Here is a 20,729-nt window from a genome sequence, read left to right as displayed (position 1 = left end):
TATAAATTGACATGCACCAAAAGTAATTCAAATTTCAAAATTTCGAAACAAATGACCAAGAATAAAATATTGGTGTAAAATGAAGGTTCCACCAGTCTACTAACAATCAAACTGAACAAAAATTCAATAAGCGATAATACTTTTCTTTGAAACGTATTGCAGAAATAGTATATATATATATATGACCAATGGAAGTCCAAAAATAGGCGCCTTTCTATTTGAAATGCGCGTGGGCTAAATGCCCGTAAGTTATTTGCTTGAATGTGGAAAAATACAGCAAAAGAAGTTGAAAATAATCGTCACCCACATATGCGAGATAGGTACCTAAATTAAAGATTTTATCTACATGCATTTGATATCTTAAAATAGACATCATATTTGACTCTTTATATCTTATTTTACTTCAACGTTCTCAATGGGTGTTAAAGATAAAAGCCTCGTGGTTTATTTTATTTGACTATTATTATTCTAAAATATATCGTGTAATTGATTAAATTAGGAAACCAAATTTCGGGCTTAGACCTCGTAGTGCACGATTTTGAATGTATATCTAAATGTCTGATTTGTTTTAGCAACTTCTTTTATCAAATAGATTTAAAACCTGATACAGCTCGCCATACAATATTTACTATAATAACTTACAATAAATATATTGTCACGTAAGAAGGTGATAATATAATTTTCAATAAACTTTAAGAAGTTATTAAGTCTGAAGAAATATTTCTTTTGTCAAAATAGAAAATATAAAGAAAAGTTGATTATTCGACTGTTGATTAATAAATATCTTACCGTACCTTATTGTCATATAGGGTACATTACTATACTTATGGAATTATACATTTACTAACGAAATTAAAAACATTCTTAGATACACAGGAAAATACAAACTCCACCAAAAAGTTTTGCTGATAAAACAGCTAATTACTTACCCTTTTTAAATACAAACAGTAGAAATAGCAGAAGCAGCCAAAAGCGAAGAGGCAGCATCGCCCTTTTGGTATATTCCCGCCGAACTCACATGACATTCAATATTTATTGAATCTACTAGTCACCATTATTTGTTTCGTGCTGCCTTTGATCACCACATTTCAATAGATCTGTAACAAGAGGGTTTTCATTTAGTCTGTAACAGATTTTTATTAAATTACTAGCTGCGCCCCGCGGTTTCACCCGCGTAAGTCCGTATCCCGTAGGAATATCGGGATAAAATGTTGCCTATATGTTATTCCAGTTATCCAGCTGTCTACGTACCAAATTTCATTGCAATCGGTTGAGTAGTTTTTGCGTAAAAGAGCAACAAACATACACACATCCTTACAAACTTTCACATTTATAATATTAGTAGGATAGTAGGATATCATACATTTATCAATCGGGTTTTAAACTACAGATTGTTTATCTAGCTTTTGCCTGCTCCTTCACTCTCACGATAATAGATAATTCTTATGGGATGAGATTATTTCAACGCTGTAAAAATTATCTTCATTATTGTCTCCAGACGTAAAATTCATACTACGCAATCGCTCCGTAGCGACGGGAAAGTAAGGAAAATATTTTCGCAATTTAAATAATACTAGCATTCTAAACCAGATTATATTCTTTCAACATTTCTGTACAAAATTCATACAAATCCTTTTTAAATACAGCCGTCTTTCGCGAAACTTAAGTCTCTTACTAAGTTTTACATAAATTTATATAATATATTATATTGATAGGATTAGTAAGTTATAAGGATAAAGATAATTATAAAGTTAATAATATAGATAAATAAATGTTTTAATTTCCAAAATAAATGTAATAATTAATAAAATTTAAAAACACCTTAAATTAAAGGTTAGGTTAGATTATTTGGCACAACAGCAGTAAATAAATGTACAAGTCATAACTCCTTTGTGATTTCAATTATAATAATATAATGACTAGCACTAATTAGCTCACAACACCATTCGTTTGAAGTTCGTTTATATTCCGTCATAATTATATCATTAATATCTACACGCAACTTTGATTAAAACTCACCCTAATTGCCGTCTAGTATCATACCAATTTGTATTTATTTATATGTTGGCTCATTTACAAATGTTAAATTATCTAATAAATATTTACCAATATTATTAAGCACAGGAGTTTGTTTGCTAATTTCAATATTATAATCAGTAGCTCATCGGTTTGTTGTAAAAAATCGAAGCGAAACATCGATGATAAATATAGCGTAATATATTTAAAAACAAACTACAGAAGTCGTTCATGCCCAAATGTTATACATAATCTCATATTCACTAATGTTTTACGTCTGAAACTGTTCAGAAAAAAATACAAAAAAAGAGTTTTCTCTCTACATTTGTATTACCAACACTGAATAAACATTGAATACATTGAATTATTTCGATCGAGGATTGTTTAACCTTATTTGATAAGGATTATTGAAAATAAAACATAGTTATATAAAATAAAAAATCTACAACGTATATTACATTCTCTAAATAAACGAATTCAATTATCTGTACCCGTTGAGACCCAAAATTGCATCTGAGGACTAAGCATAAGATTTTTCACATTGGTACTTGAATGTGAATTTCAAAACATTATAATACAGAACATCATGCTGTAATGTGCAAAAATAATATCAAAATGAATAAAAATTTAAATTTTACTTCGCATAAAACCCAAATTGTATGCAAAATGTATTTCTATGTGGTTTCATTTACGTTGACTATATTGTACCTGTTGAAATATTCTCGTACCTCCTAACGAACGAAAATAAAACGTTTTTTTATTTTATTTTTATGTCATAGCGAGCAACTGAGCTAGTGGTTCGCCTGATGGTAAGCGATCACCACCGCCTATCAACATTCGCAAAGGTAGTGCTTCGCTTTTAATAGGTTAGTCATAAGGAAAGGATGTACGACTTGGAAGAAGGAACAGTCTGGGAAGGATGTGGAAGGAGAAACGGGCCAAAACCACAACAGTTTGTCAAATATTGAATATTAAATTTAGAAATCAATGTTCGCCTACCGTTTACGCGTCGCCTGTCTTACTATCACTCTTTTCTGTGTAATTAAAGCAGCATAAACGATATTCAAACTATACTTTCTTATCCCATCCATCCCGTGTAATGTGATGGCTGTTCGAGCCCAACGATGTGACGCTTTATTCAATGAACCGTCGATATATTATCTTCCACTTGGCCGTATCTTTTGGGACGTATCGTCACAGATTTTCATTTCCCTTTATGTAACAATCGTGGCGGTTTGACCGTGGAGACAAACGTGTGATATAAATTGGAATTTGGAGTATAAATCAGAATCGGGATGGTTGATTTATAGCATCGAAACGTTGTAAAGAATAAAGCTAGACTAGCAAATGATTGGTATCACTGGGTGGTCTTAGAATAAGTTGATAATCTTATACCTTTAAACGAGCAATTCTTGTATATATATATATATATATATATATAATTGGGATCTCGGAATCGGCTCCAACGATTTTCATGAAATTTAGTATATAGGGGTTTTCGAGGGCGATAAATCGATCTAGCTAGGAATTTTTTTTAGAAAATGTCATATTCGTGTTTTATTCGTGTTTTTTTTTCCCTGACATCTATTGGTGAATAGTAATACTATTTTGCTTCGTAGATAGCTGGACAACTGAAATAATGTCATATTCGTGTTTTTTTTTCCTGACATCTATTGGTGAATAATAATACTATTTTGCTTCGTAGATAGCTGGACAACTGAAATAACACAGGCACTTTTTATACCGATATTCCTACGGGATACGGACTTACGCGGTTTCAACCGCGGGTCACAGCTAGTATATATCTGGTACGCAACTTCTGTTGTGGAGGTCTATGGGTGACGCAATTCAAAAAACAGGCATGTAAGCTTATTATAATTGTTTGATATAGTATGTTTGTAAAAATGTTAGTAATATGAAAACGAATAAGCGATTTTTGTATTTATTATTTAAAATCTAAATTAACCATTGTAATTATTAAAATTATTGAGACGATACGCTTAATAGGGAATATCAGTATCAGTATACGCGATAGTTTCCTCGACGAATAAAATAAATATATATGTCTATATACAAATACATATTATATATTATTAATAAGTGGTGCTCAAGCAACAACTAAAGCGTATTATCTAAGTGCTATTTACAAACTGTACCATCAAGATACAATTTAGAATTCAAAATCATCTCATCATCTTTTATTAAGAACAATACCGTGGAAACATTTTTTCTTTTTCTTATTTACTACATTAAAACTAAAAACTAAAGTAAAATCTTAAAGAAGTTTGTGAAATAACCACTTTTACAACAATTAAAAAAAAGAAGTAATACTCTCCGATGAGTGTTATAAAACTTTATGGTACCTTGTTCTTTATTTAGTCCTCCAAACTTTACTGCAAGTTTAATGCATGAATGTTTTATGAAAAACGTATTTTTAAGGGAAAAATTGCATTACATTAAAACTGGTATTGTATTTCATACAAAAACTTAAAGTACGTATTAAAATAAGGATTCTTTTTTGCTTTTAAACGCGGTACTTTCTGAAATATTTCATTGAAGTAGGTAAACATGAATTTACATTTAATATTTATATTCCGGAAGTTTCATTACGTATACTACTTAATTTGTACATGTGAAATCTAGGCGTTGTGGTTACAGTATAAGATCCATGTCGGAAAATTCGTGTTATGGCTCCAAAAAACGTCCATGACGCGTTGTTACAATCACAGAAAGACCACATTTAGGAACCAGTTTCTATTCATGTACTACTTTTATTTTTTATGTGGGAGACTAGCACGCTTCGCTTAGGCACAACCTCTGCGTAAGTTCATGGGCGATGGGAATCCCTTACCATCAGGCGAACTTCCAGCTCAGTTGCCCGCTCTGACATAAAAAAAAAATCGACCTTGATGCAATATGGCGCTGAAAAACAGCCATGCCGCCATTTTTAATAACATGGACGGACTTTGATTGCATGATTCGCAACGTGCATCTTTTACTGTAACCACAACGAGTTGTGAGATAATTTTAGCGGTTAAATAACGTTTTGGTCTTTGAGCACAACATGTGCAATGTATTTAATAGCCATTGACTCTACAGAGCAAATAAAGTTGTAAAAATGAAACATTTATTTATCGAAATGCGAAAAATATTGGTACTTTTTATAAGTGATAAGTTCTCAATTCACCACCAATAAACGTATCTGTCATATAATCCCGTAATATTATAACAAGGAAGATAAAAGCAAACTGGAAATATAAAAAGGGAAAAGTACAATGGAAAAATACGACTGGTACCGACTAAATAAACGTGTATCCAGAGAAAAATACACGGATGTCTCCAGGGAAGCTATTTGCTAACGGTATATATTGTTATAAAAATACATACTTATATATCGTCGTATCATATGATATCCTGTAGGCGTATATTTCAAACAAGTATTCAGAAGGTATAACAACTTATTCATATTTTAAAATTCTTAATTTATTTAACTCTAAAAATGATATAAATTTTCAGTGCTATAATCCTCTCTATAGTGAATATCTATATACTTACTACAATATTATCCTTGCGTGTGTTCGTGTATTTAATAAATCCATTTAAATACTAACAGATCCTATATTTTAATTATATAACGGCAATTACCTGAAACGTAAAAGCACTAAATGCCATAATCTGTTTAAAATTAAAAATAACTTCATTCTACACTATTTCAGTGGAGCGAGCTCGCAGAAGCTTGTGGCCATGCTCATTTAAAGCTTATTATATCGTCGGTTGTAGCTTTTAAACGTAGTTTAAGCTGGTGTAAAGGGTCTGCGAGTACGGTTAAAAGGTTGGCCATGTTGAATTTAATCAAAATTCTGTGCATTTTTTCGTTAACTATCACACCGGACCGGAGTACGTCCCGTACTTTGGATGGTATGTTCCTGGGTGTAAAAGCGCCAAGTGTAATTAGGAGAACATTTACGGTACTTTATCTGAGAAAACTAACAATTTTTATAAGATTAAAATATATATGTAAATATATTTTATAACGACTAGGTCTATTTTGCGTTACTTTCTCTTAATTCTAACTATTAACAAATCTTTATATTAAATATACTTTTATTAGCGTTATCTGTTCTCCTGTGTGCCTCTATGTTTGGATGAAACCGACTCCTTTAGACTAAATTTCGATCTTTTTATCTTATTAACTTGTAAAAGGATCGCCACTATTAAAATTTCCTTATGAATACTGTTAAGACCAAGTGAGACATTAAAACATGATTTAGTTCAATATAATTCTTTCAAAAAGGAACATTTCCATCAAATCTCGAAAAGTAATGTTTGTACTTATTGCATACGTAATTACAACTAAAACCTATGTGTTACACACTTAAAAAAACACACTCGATAAACATATACAGTATTTATTACAATAAAATTATGAACTAAACATCACAAAACAAAACAAGATATAACAATGCGTGGGCATTATCCATTGAAAGCCTCAGGACTATACACCATTCATAAATAACACAATTCAAAGACCGGACCCCTTCCCTTCTGTCGAAATGTGTACAAAAATATTCGGAAAATGCGTCCACATTTAAGAATTGATGGAGGTACTTAGGTACTTCTATTTTATTTCCAAGAATATTGATACTTAAGATTTTGTTGACAGTTTGAGCTTTATTTTGAAATTAATTGAACATAATAAAAGAATTCGAAGATATACCGCTGAGTCGCTGACAATAAAAGACTACGGGATAAATCCTCACAATTCGCTTTTGATTTCTTTTATGCGTTAAGCTGACAAGTACAATCTTTAATTTTATAGTATTCTTTATGCTTTGTCTGACTTCACGTACCTATGAAGTGTGGCGAAGTAAGAAAAGAGGAGGTTATCAAATCGACTGTATTTTTTCGTGTTTGAGACCTCATAACTTTTTACTGGGTGAACCGACTTTATATTATTTTTTACTGTAAAGCTGTTGCCTGCCATATGGTCTAGTTCTGACAATTAAAAGCTGAGCTTAATGTTAAAAGTTATTATTTTCTATACAACATACGAGCAAATAATTAAATGATACAAATGCTTTACGACAAAATTTTGTGATTACATTTCAAATCAATATATTGACAGAGGACATATAAAATAAAAATGACTTTCACCCGCATCCACCTAATCGGATCAATGCTTTAGGGGTAAAGAAGAGACAGACGGACAGACAGAGGAACTTTTGTATTTATAATGTAAGTAGGGATCATTTCAATATAATGTTATCACATAAACTCTGCCATTAATTATCTCACATGAACAATTATGTTAATTAAATCTCTTAAAAGAGCTACTAAATTTCTGTTACCCTTATCTGTAGAATGCGCTCTGTACTGATGTTAAATAATTTTATGTTGATTAAAGTTTGTGTATTTTGATCAGTTTTAGTTTTTTTTTCAAGTACCCATCTTTAATGCAGAGCGAACTATTTCACAAGTTATTCTTATAATAAATCAAAAATTTCATTTAAATTTTAGTAAACGAACATGTCCTTCATTTTGAATGACCACGATAAATGCATATTTATGTCCGCATAACACATCCTTACGAGTTTGCAAATAGAATAAATATAAATGAACCCTTTTAATTAGAACACGCTTGATTTAAAGCTTCGCAGAGCTAGGTTTTCTATACATTGTAAGCGAAACTCCGTCGCATCTGTTCCAGAAACTAATTAACTTCTGTTAAGCTAAACACTCGAGACTGCCGCGCAATTATGTTCAAGATAGACTCCAGTTTTAAGCCAAATTCAATAAGAGCATTATCGCCTGTTGCTTCACTGCTAATCAAGTTGGATTTTTAATTCGTAACGCATAAAGCTCATAGTTAATTACTAGCGAAAAGGGGGTATGCAGTGAGTTAATAATCTGATTAAAAATTTAATTTAACATTAGGTTTACACTTATATAAATGACGTGTCATTTTGTTCCTCCGCGATGGACTCCTAAACTACTTAACCGATTTTAACCAAATTTGCACACTATGTGCAGTTTGATCCAACTTCAAAGATAGTATTGTTTTATATTATTTCAATTACGATAAATGACTACCCGGACGGAACCGGGGCGTGCAGCTGGTAAAAGTATATTTTTTAGTTTCTTAATAGCAGTAACAGCAATTTTAATTTTTTTTTGCAAAAAAAAGAAAAGGGCAAATGCCAACACAAAAAACTTTGATTAATATATGTATATTGTATGTATTTAAAGTCTTATATTATGGGATTGTTTTTCAAGAGTTAGAATAAAGCTCACATCCTACGCGTATTATTCAGGATATACTCTGTGCTATCTGCGCATGTGAACTATAAAACCGTTACCGTAAAACCTTGCTATAATTTGAGGTGAAACATATAATTCTATTCTATTCATATTACATATCTACAAGTGTATATTTTTGTTAAATTTATGTTCTTGTTTTTTTAATATTTTACACCGCTTTAGATCTATCACAAGGCAATAAATGAAGCATCTGTATTTTTTGCATTATGTATACATTAATATCCAAAAGTCTTGCGTTAAAGATATTATCGTTTAAAATTATGAATCTGTCGTTTCGCCTTTAATTTATGTAGCGAAAGTCATTTCGAAACTCTTTTATATATGTTATTATTATGGTGAGGTTTTTAGTCGCATTCATTCGTGTTCAATTACAATAATTAATTCAAACAACAAATGTTCACCGCCTTGTCGATGTACGTTATCTTTTATGTTTAGAGCTTTTGTTTTGCGAGTTTGTTAATGAAATTAACATCTCGTTTGAACACACGAAAATGTTAATTATCATGTATTTAGTCTTGGTATTGGGTAAAGAGAAAGATATGATAGAACAAGCTGCAAAGGGAGAGATTGTTTAGTCAAAAGAAACGTTATACTTGAGCGGATGCTTACAAATATTATAAATTCGATGGTGTGTTTGTCTATTCGTTTTTTGTATCTGGAAGTAGGTGAAGACTAGAGGTGTTTAAATAGTGACATATGCTACTTTTTGACGAAGCGAAAATCTTCTATGTTTTTTTTTTTATGTCATAGTCGGCAATGGAGCTGGTGGGTCGCCTGATGGTAAGCGCTACCACCGCCCATGAACATTTGGAGAGGCGTAAGGTCAATTGCAGACCTTTCGCCTCTACAAATGGATTGCCGACTTTAATTGGGAAGGGATGAGGAAAGGATTGATGAAAGGAATAAAGGAAAGGACTGGGAAGGGTAAGGAAAAGGATATAGGCCTCCGGCTCTCCCACTCACTGTACGAAACACAATAGCAAGCTATTATTTCACGCCGGTTTTCTGTGGGGGTGTTCTTTATGTTTATTCTATGTATAAGTTTTCATTAAAATCTTTCGTAACGACTGAAGGTATAATGATTTTTGTTTAGTTGTTTCAACGTTCTTATTACAGTCATTTCATGGAACACAGGAGATCTATGTCAGACTTTACATAGCGATAATATAACATACAATATTAAAATGAGAGTAAATAAGAATGATACGAATATATTACATAATGTTTCTCAAAAACTTAGTAGTCTGCAGTACCTATCTTCCATAAATAATAACGTTCCTCGACCCTCGCCATCCGCTAGCATATTAAGGAATAAAATTCATGGTAATGGAAAACAAATGACGTAGCATTAGCCAACAGTCGACATCCGACAATAATCAGTTATCGTTTATAAGATACCACTAATGAAAATCCTTCATTTATAAGCATATTAGCTTTCGCCCGCGGCTTTGTCTGCGTAGAATTAGGACATTTACAAATGATTTAATTATCCCAAGCGAGCATTTAATCGGGATAAAAAGTATCCTATCACCCAAGTCAGTTCGTATATCACATTTCATCAAAATCCGTTCAGTAGTTTGAGCGTGATTGACGGACAAACATCCAAACTTAAACTGTCTTACAAAATTATTGATACTATTTAATAACTATGAAACAACTTCCTTCTTAGGTGATCTGTTTAGAACGTCATAAGATGCATATGAATGAATGCTCCTTTGATTTTCTTGAATAAATATTTTACATTATATGTAACAATGAATATTTTACTAATCAACATATGCATTTATCTTTATTTAGGTGTAGGTATCTTTTTCTATGAGATCGCTGTGAAATCTGTCAACCTTGATTTTTATTATTATTCCGTATCAAATTCTGCTTGTCATAATATAATAATATTCGGAGATAAAAGTGATTCAATAAATAAGATATGTTAATAAATTGAGTCGTGTCTTCAGTATAATATTTGTGTATAATAAATGTTTGTTATATACCTATAGTCAGTCGTGTTTAAGGATTCGTGCCGCTGATACAAAGTTAAGAGATATTACCAACTTGTGGAACGTTTATGTTGTATTTCTATGAAAACTTACGCAACTTTGTCATGAACAACAATATATCTCGTAGACGATTTAATACTTTGATGCATTACTTTAATAAATTTAAATGTAGATTGTGTGTTCAATCTACACTAATATTATAAAGAGAAAACTTTCCTATTTTTTTATGTTTGTAAACTTTTCAAACAAAACCCACTGGACCGATTTCAAAAATTTTCACCATTAGAAAGTTGCAACTTAACTGAGTAACATAGGCTATATATGTACCCTATATTTTAGTTAACTTCCATCTTCATAAGGCAAGTTATGAAAAAATAATAAAAAAATCATCGATGCATTTAAAGAATAAAAATACAATTTAAACAATAATATTTGAAACAGTTCAAAATATAATAAAAGATTTCCCTGCTTATAACAGATGCATACAAGAAGCAAGGCATGAATAAGGCCATTCTTTACGCATTTGCGACCAAACATATTGAATTTGTGAGATATTCCTAAATACATTATGCATTTTTCAAGATATACGTTACATTATAAGGTTTTGAATTAACATTTTATTAAGAAGTTCTGTTGATAATCTAGAAGTAAATTTTAAAGATTTCAATTGTAAAGATTGGCCTGAAATTTACCAGTTCAAAAAGTAGTGACTTAAAATAATTTATAGTTTATACGGAATTTTATATTTTTTTAACTAAACTAAGACAATAATATATTCTCTCTTATAAGAGGTATAAAGAAGCTATAGGCAAAGCGTATACATCTATCTAGCTGGCTATCCTAATCAGGGCAATAAGATAAACTCATAATAACATTATAGATTACATTATAATCACCGACATTTTTTAAGTGTACAAGTTTGTAATTAATACTGTATGTTTAAAGTGTATCAATATCGAGTCTAAAGGATTTGGTTACCTACAAGCAAGCAAATACACAAGTCAATATAATGATAATAAAAGCATGCTAAAATAGCCTGTCAAACAATCCCTCAAAAATTTGATTGCATACCTTAAATGTACATCCCTACATTTTAACCACATTAATTTATAACCCACAGGTAAATCTATGATTAAGTGCAGGTCGTATCGTGAAAAATTACGAGATCACACGACCCATAGTGAGCCACTTCGCCGGAGTGTTTTTAACTAATAACTGATCTAACTCATTTGTCCACACGGTAGACCATTAAACACGCCTGTCTATCCATTACCTTAGTTCCCTGCATGGTAATTAAGCACCTGTTTCGTGTATACAAGGGTGAATGTTGGATGAACGATATTAAGTGTCTAATAAAGTTCTTTGACGGCGAATTTCACGTTCACGGTTCGAGCATCTGAGGTAGATTTGGTTTATTTTCAGCTAGCTTAACTGTAGATGAGTTTCATTTTTTCAGGAAAAATAAACTTTAGTTGTGTTTATACCGATTTGTTTCCAGAGTAGAGATGTTGTCTTTTTGTCGTGACTTTAATTTTTATACTGTTTGTAAGAGGCGATTTTTCTTGTTAGGCCAGGCAACCGAACTAGTTCGTCTGAGGGTAAGCGATCACCACCGCCCATGAATGCAAAGGTTTTAATAGGTGAAGGATTAACAATTTTCTTGGATTCAAAGAGTTGAATACCAGTGGCGAGGATAGCATATACATAATAAGTTAAATTGATTAACCCATCTTCCGCAACAGTCGAGTAAAAAGTATACCAGGCAAAACCAAGCGCAAAATGCCATTCACAAATAGATGGATTAATTCTAGCTACTTCATAATACACAAAAGAGTTCAAGAAAACATTTATATAAGAAGAGGCCGTGGGACAATTTCCTAAATGAGTCGAGTAAAAGAGAGGGAAAGTAATAGAGATTTTACTTAATCATGTCTTTACATAATTAACATTTCCTTAGAGGATATCTTCTTAATTAATGAGCGACTCTGGTACAGCATTATGGGTACGCTTGTGACCTTCGCGACCGTGTAATTTACAACCCTATATATTGGAGCTGCGAATTTAAATGGAAACTTGGGTGTTTACGACATACTATAACTGGATAATACTAATGTAAAGAGAAACTCAAAAAGTGAGCCGTTGATTGCCTATATATATATATATATATATATATATAGGCAATCAACTATAGTTTCTATATAAGTTTTGATCTTGAATTTTTTAGAATTTCTAGCTAAATTTGAGCTACGATTTATGCGCTTTATGCCCGTCACACAAATTCCTATAATATATATTATTTTTTTTAATGTCACAGTCAGCAATGGAGCTGATGGTAAGCGCTACCACCGCCCATAAACATTTAGAGAGGCATAAGGTCCATAGCAGAACTTACGCCTCTACAATACTCATTTGAGTATCGTATGTACGAGTATTAACATATTTTGCCTTCATTTCATTGATGTTCGGCCTTGCGTTATGTATATTTTTTTAATAAACATATTATGTAGTAATAATATATTAACAACTTGGTGACGTCATAAAAATTATAAATTACGGTCTAAGTAGTTATAGCGCCAAGTGTGGTCACTTATATATTTGTATATAAATAAATATTTTTGCCTTGCTTTAATTTATGCGAATATACATTATACCTACGTTTGTGACGGGCTTTAAAAAAATCATTTGTTTTAAGGCACTATAAACTTCTAACAATATAGGTGTGTCATTCATTACCTTGACATATATCGTTCCATATCACTTGGGTGAGTTGAGAGATCAGATCGCCGTGCAATACTTTTCGCAATCAATTTCAAAGCCGCTTTGGGATTAAGAAAGCTTATGTGGACGATGAAATGCGAAATAGTATTTATGATACTTCATTGTTGAGAGTAATAAATGATTTAACAGCTATTTAGAAATGTTTTCAAATGCTATCGGGATTAAAAAGTATACGAAATATAAGAACACACGAGAAATGAAACATCTATATTTAAATCAAGTGAAAGCTCTTAATTGTGCACAGACTTTATAGAAAAAAGAGTGCAAATATTCAGAATAGCATAACAAGCAGCCTTATCTCAAAAAGCTAAGATTTCTTCTAGAGAATTTGGTAGACATGGGCACGAATTTTAACTAAACGCTATAATAATAAGCGCTATAAAAATACACGTAAATATTTATATAAATATTATGTACAGTTGATATTATTCATCACAGTTATTTTTATTATTATTTTTATTAATTGTTACCTCCATTCATCTGTAGAAGTGATAACTCTATACAAATCTGATATATTATTTGATTGATTAACAACCGATATAACGTGCTCAGTCGAAAAAGGCAGAAATTTCGAAAATTAAAAAACGAATCTAAATTCGCTAAATTAAAAATGATTATCTGTGGAATAATGTGACGTCAATATGTCACTCGCCGATACATTCAAATAACGGGGTGTGGTTAAACCAGATATATGTGACGTTCAGCCTAGGTGCGGAAATGAAACTGTCAAGCTTTCATTGTAATGAAAGACAGAAGTGGTAACAATGATGTCATTATGCACGTTTTCTCGTCAAAGCGTTACTAAATATAGCAGCGAATTTATGTAGAGGAAATGTTCTTACTGTATGGACGATTTTTAGTTACGTATATATATTTATTGTATGACGATGATACATTGTGTTGCTAGATATGTATAATGGCAGATATAAGGAAAGGGGTTCATTTGCTGAATGTTAATTATAAACACGACATGGGGAAATAGGATGTGAGGTAATTTGTAATACTGAGATTGCACACCTGAGACATCAGTATTAAACGCACATTATTATTGTATACAACAAATCTCAAATGTTTTTTTTTATGTCATAGTCAGCAATGGAGCTGGAAGGTTACCAAAAGTAAAGCGCTAACAATAAAAAGGGTTTAAACAAATTTTTTTAACGATGTTACCAATGGCTGATTGATAACACTATTACATATTTTATTAAGGTACTTTATATTACTACCATGAACAAAAAGCTGTAACAAATTTTCAGAACTAGCCCAAATTTAAATGGACATGGTCCATGGTACATACGGGACGCAGCTTTCAAAGTTTACAAATGAATCTTGGATATTTCCAAGCAATGCGTTTTCATATCTTACTTATGAATTAGATCTCAGGAAAAATTAATTAAAACTCCATTTCTATATTAGGTACAAAAGCTCGTTAGGAGATTTATAGTAATGAGGAGTTCATTATGATGTTACACTTTTATATTTAATTTCAAGAAATTTATTTCTTTTTTTTTTTAATTTACCAGATTCGTAATAAAAACATTTGAACTTTACTATGCCATATAAACTAGAGTTTATGCTGAAAAATAAATATTGATGATTTAATAATTTATCCAAATCAGTTGAGCGGTTCAGGTGTGAGGAAAAACAATAATTATAAGTATGGAATAATTAATAAATTGTAATCTAAAATACTTAACATTTATGATTCAATTAAAACATCTATTTTTTTATATCGCCAGTTTGTGATCCTTTTAGATTACATAATTTTTGTTGTCACTTAATGATTTAAAAGACTTAAATCAATATTTTAAAACAATAGTGTATGTAGCCATATCCACATACATATCATCCATACATATCTAATCTTTTTCAATAAACCTAATCAATTATCATATTTGAATAAACATTACCTCTCAGTCTTGATTTTTCTTGTCATTTATAAATAAAAAATGAAAACAATATCATAATCATATAAATGTTTATTAATAATAAGGCTGTTTTGGCGTTAGTACTAATTGGTTGTTTAAAAGATTAAGATAGAAGAAGAGTCAAGTATATTACTTATTTAGTTCCTTTACTTGAATAAGTAGCTAACTTAAATCCTAGGCTAGCACTAAGTCTTATTACAGCGTGATTTATAGCCACTTATTAAAGGATTTGCGTTCTCATAGAACACGCTAAACAATAATTACCTATAATACAAAGAAAACCGTTTAATATTTAAGAATGTATTCATATTATAATTATAAAGGGTATAGACGTGTTTGTATGTCCCTATTATAAATTCGAACGTTACACCGATTGTCTGTCTCTTCTTCACACCTAAACCACTAAACCGATTTGGTGCAAAGATATGGTATTAAATAAGCGATAAAGATAAAAGAAGATACTTGTTTAATATAAACAGAAAAATAATCTTACCTGGAACACAAAATACCATCAAATAGTAAATTCGAGTGAAATAAATTTTAAATTCATACAACGGCAATATCGTATGCGTCATTATCGCACCAGACTGTGAGCATAAAACGAGTATTTTACACTTAAACGGTCTGATAGTGATAATAAATTATTCTGCGAAATTAAACCTTGGCCATGAGTTCATATATCTCGCTTTTAATAATTCAAGTAATTTCATTTCTAAATGACATAAAAACCATTTTTATGAAAATTCTGTCTGTGAGTCCGTCGGTCTGTCTCTATTCTCTTCATGTCGCCCAAGCCATGGCAACAATTTGGATGAAATTTGGTGTAAAAATAGTTTGTGAACAAGATAGGACTAATGCCGATATAATAATAGAATAGATAGATTTTATGTCAGAAATCCAACGGGAGAGAGGAGAAATTCTTGAACAGTTTATTTCTTTGACCACGCGGGCAAAGCCGAGGGCTGACTGCTAGTATACTACATATATCGTGAAACTAAATGATATTCACATTATGTTAACTAGTAACACCAATGTTGAATGAATGAAATGTTGTAACAAGTTTAACATTACTCACATAAACGTAGACCGTTTGAGCCAACTTTGCCATTGAATGGTAAAGTTAACCGATTCTGATCGAATAATAATTTCCAGACGGAAATGAATTCAATTAGAACGAAAGAGTTATCCAACCGAAATCTTGTCAAAGTTTTGGGCCATTGTATAAATAAATTGTAAGTATGTTTTGTTCATTCATTTCACTCGGGTAAATTGAAAGTTCCATTGATACACTCGGACCGTGGCATGTATTTAGCGTTTAAATTATGTATAATAGAATAACTATGATACAGTCGAGTTCTGGGTATATTTAAACGACTCTCATATAAACATATTATATCAAACAAAATCAAATGAAGCATGTAAAGTTTCTCGTATGCATAAAGAATCTCCTAAGTAATGTATATTTCTTGAGAAGTTCTTATCGTTAAATGACTTTATATTATGTAGTTATAGTATTTTTTATTGTAGTTGACTCTGTTCAACTTATAAATATAAAAACGAAAATCGAAATAACTGCATACTATCACCCATAAATACTCTATTAATAGTCTAACAGGTAATTCGACTTCTTTAGAGTAGAATAATTCACGGTGTAATTAGGGTACGGTAACCGGGAAATGCGGCTAAAGGAAATGAGAATTAAAACCAAAGCAATTCTCTTTGGATGTAAATTGGCACGGAGTGCGTAGGGACTCATTAGGGCCTCAAATAGCCCTGTTTACAGCCGCGTTACGTTTTTCAATTTTAAGTTTGTGGTACAATTGCAACTTTATGACGTCATTTGCTATTTAATTAAGAGACTCGTAAAATGCACTTCAATTCATGATTGAGTTTCAAATTTGTGAAATCTTTGATACTCTTTCATAAGTTCGTATCGAAGATGAACAGTTTCGACATTCTAAAATTCGTTTCGTTATCCTATATCATGATTATTATTAATACGCCATGACATTGAATTTTAAATATATTTCATAAGCTAAAGGAAACTAAAAATTTGATAAGTGCCTATTTTAATATAATGTATCTATGGTTATCATCGTTTATCAGTATAACCGATTTATAAATATCCAAAAAAGTTGATAAAATTGTTAATAAAATGTTAAACATTCGTTGTATGATATCAATCTTTGATATAAAGCCAGCTCTTTGCGCGCTTAAAAATTCATCCAACATACTCGTGCAATAGCTAGAAAATTTTTCTTTGGATTTGCACGCTTCCTTAGGCCTGAACGAACTGAAATGCGTGACAGCCAGGATGTTATACAAAGCCTGCTAAGATGACGGAGTAAAACAAAAGGACTGAGGAAATGTCGGGTTTCAGCTCCGCGTTTGCTGTAATGGAACTTTAATAGTTATGTTTGTCTTAATTAATTCGAACTTCTTGTTAAATTAAATTGACAAAAAATATGTATATTTATTATTTTCAATTGACGAATTCGGTTATTCGTACTACTTTATCTTTAGTTATATTTTTCATCATATTTTACTCATATAATATTGCAGCAGCTCAGCAAAAAAGCATAAAAACAACTAAAATTATATAGTATACCGTATAGTTATAATATGTAATATATTGAATTAATACAAACACACCTACTGTCGTTAAAATTTGATTTAATATGCTAATTTGGGTTGAGCTAACTCACGCTTGTGTAAGAATTAGCACTAGCTACACAGTCTCATAATTCATATTATTTTCTATATATTTTACTTGCTAGTTTGCATGTTAAATCTATAACCATTATAATACTTAAGCTTATTATTATTTACAATGTGCTTGCATTCATCTTACATATTAACATTACCATTACTTTTATTATGTTTTATCATATTTGCAGCATAAAAATATGACTTGTATTTCAAGTGTTTAATACGTGATATTACAATGTAATAAAATAATTTCTTGAATATACTAAAAACAAGAGTTTCACCGTGTCAAAACACCAGTGTGTCTTGATAACCAACACATCATATAACTAGGTTGCCTTTGAGCAATTTCATTCCCTAAAATAAATATTATATTATAGTAAGGATACAAGTAAAACAATCGTGGTAGATACATTTCCTTGCTTTATATTCTCGTTTTATTCAAGTGCCATTCCTCTACTACTCGTAATGGGGGGGAACAAAAAGGACGCTCTCTGTAAATACGTCAGGTGAAGAAGTCTGTAGTACATCGTACGTGTTGTGTTTGCGAAAAAACACAATAACATTGTCTCTAGACTAATACAATGTTGCAACTGTCGACTGGAGTCTACGTGGTTTTGTATTGCATTATTTTCTTAGTTGCAATCAATATTGAATTGCGCTTAATCTTATTTCTTAATATTAGCTTGTCTGTGGTCTACTAGAGATTAAACACATGTTCCATAAGATAAACTCATTTATACTAGTAATAAACTGTTACTCGAAACTTCGGCAGCGTGATCAGATTAAATTTTGATGCTCCAAGCTTTCATCCCCTCTTTTATCCCATCGGGGTTGAATTATCATATCAAAGTCCTTTCTTAGCGGATGTCTACAAAGTGGCCTTCCACATGCTTCCGCCAAGGAGCTTTTAATATGATATATTATTATTATTCATAATAAAATCATACCACACGGAAGGCATAATATTTCAAATAAAACATGGAACAAAGAAGGCATAAAAATCGGTTCATCAAGTAAAAAGTTATGTGGTAACAAAAAAGTCGAATTGAGAACATCGCCCTTTTTTGAGTTGGTTAACAAAATAACAAAGTTTGGCTCAAAGGCTATAATACTATGTACAAACTAAAACAGATTTGCTAGACGACATCTGTATATTTAACATGGGCTTGTGCAAGCGTGTCAGTGCTACGAGATGCTACGCCGTAGTCACTTTTGGCGTATCGCAGTAGACCACAATTCAGTGGATGTTTTTACGAATGAAAGGGATGGTTGAGCAAGGTGTTATGTCAAAAATTATAATAGCGAATTTGAAAACAGTTTCATGTATAATATATTATGGTCAAAACTCATGTGAGTGCGGTTCCCCTTTTGACGGATTTTTGCATTTTCTAAAGTGAATTTGTCCAGCGTTAAAAAATGCTTGTAACATGAATCTTTGTGTTCATATTTTGAATAACAGAGCGTTGATGATTTGTAAAAGAAAAATATATTATAAATTACATACATTGTTATTTTACAAATCATCCAAGATATAAACGACCGCTTCACTCTAACGAGTCCCAACTGAATTTGCATTGACCAAGTTGAAACGTTTAATCGAGAAATATGAATGATATACAAATAGGAAATACGGAGAATACATTCTGAAACATAAGTAGAAAGTTATTCATTTATTAGCATATGTATTGGGTTCTAAAGTAAATATATAATATTCAATAATATTTATCACACACATATATACATATATATAAACACGCTTCTAAAGTAAATATCTAATATGCAATAATATTTATTTATAGTCTGATAAAGAATAATTCACCATATTTCATAAAAATATCGTTGTGCACATAATCTTCTTTGAAGGCGAAACTTTTGCGGTCCACGGGCAAAATATTCAAACAGTATAGCAGGATGTACATACGTATTATGCAAATTGAAGCGGATAAAAGGGTATATACTCCTCTGGTTTTTCTTATCTCGTAACATAATTATTCAATACATACCAAATTCTTGGTTTGCATGATATTGCGGCAGGATAACACGGTGGGCAAAATTCATAATTTCATTTAACATTTTGAACCGATAAAGAATATATTAATTTTTATTACTTTTTATATCTTGACTAATAAAAGCTGAAGAGTTTGTTTGTTTCTTTGAATAAGTACACTTATCCCAGGAGCTACAGGTCTGATTTGAAATTCAAATTATTTCAGTGTTAGAATAAATACATGCATTAAGGAATAGGCCTAAGCTATAGGCCGCGGAGAATAGACTATTTGTAATATGAGATATAAAAATAGTTGTGACAAATAAGGGTATCCCTAAAACTTACATAGCCTGGGGAATAGGTTGGGATTGCTTCATCTAGTTGATTTCAATATGCTTATAAAATTAGACGACACCACTGATTTTCTTTATCAAAAGGATATTGGATAATCAGTAGCTACCAGTGCGTATAATTTATTAAATAATACTTAATATTTATATCAATGTTAAACGAACCGGGCAATCAGTATAGACTCTATCTATTGAGACTAAGAGATGTTGCAATCATTAAATAAAAAGTTAAGTGATATATGGAATTATCATGATTTAGTCCACTAATATTCCCACTGTAGGGAAATAGGGCTAAGCCAATAACAACGCTGGCCAAGTGCAGGTTGTCAGATGTCACATGTCGTCGAACTTTTTGATTCATCATGGTGTTTGAATATGAAGGAATTATCTCGTAATTCATACAGTATACAGTGTGTTTATCAATGATTCAATTTCAACTATATCTTGCTTGTTTCCTATTTGATCTCTTAAAGACGAACCACCCCACTTATCTATTTGACAAGCTGATGTGGCGTAAGGATTGTGGTAGTAACCCGGTTAGACCCGGTACAAATATTTTCTCTGTTCCAAAGCATAGATCGATGTCTTTCCGCGGCAGTTTCAAATACTGTCCATCAAAATGTTGGAATGACATTCCCCTACCTAT

General features: G+C 31.4%; 1 protein-coding gene across 2 annotated transcripts in view; it reads right to left on the bottom strand.

Annotated features, from left to right (window-relative positions):
* Positions 1 to 20,729, bottom strand: part of LOC119834492 — a 43,110-nt gene that overhangs the window by 16,737 nt on the left and 5,644 nt on the right. For both annotated transcript variants that reach the window (XM_038358870.1, XM_038358868.1), the window contains one exon: positions 930 to 1,097. In XM_038358870.1, coding sequence (XP_038214798.1) covers positions 930 to 987 — 58 coding nt within the window. In that variant the 5' untranslated portion in view covers positions 988 to 1,097. The remainder of the gene's footprint in view (positions 1 to 929; positions 1,098 to 20,729) is intronic.

Source organism: Zerene cesonia, chromosome 19 (assembly GCF_012273895.1).
Source record: "Zerene cesonia ecotype Mississippi chromosome 19, Zerene_cesonia_1.1, whole genome shotgun sequence".
Classification (NCBI taxonomy): Eukaryota; Metazoa; Arthropoda; class Insecta; order Lepidoptera; family Pieridae; genus Zerene; species Zerene cesonia.
This window is presented reverse-complemented; position numbering and strand designations above follow the sequence as displayed.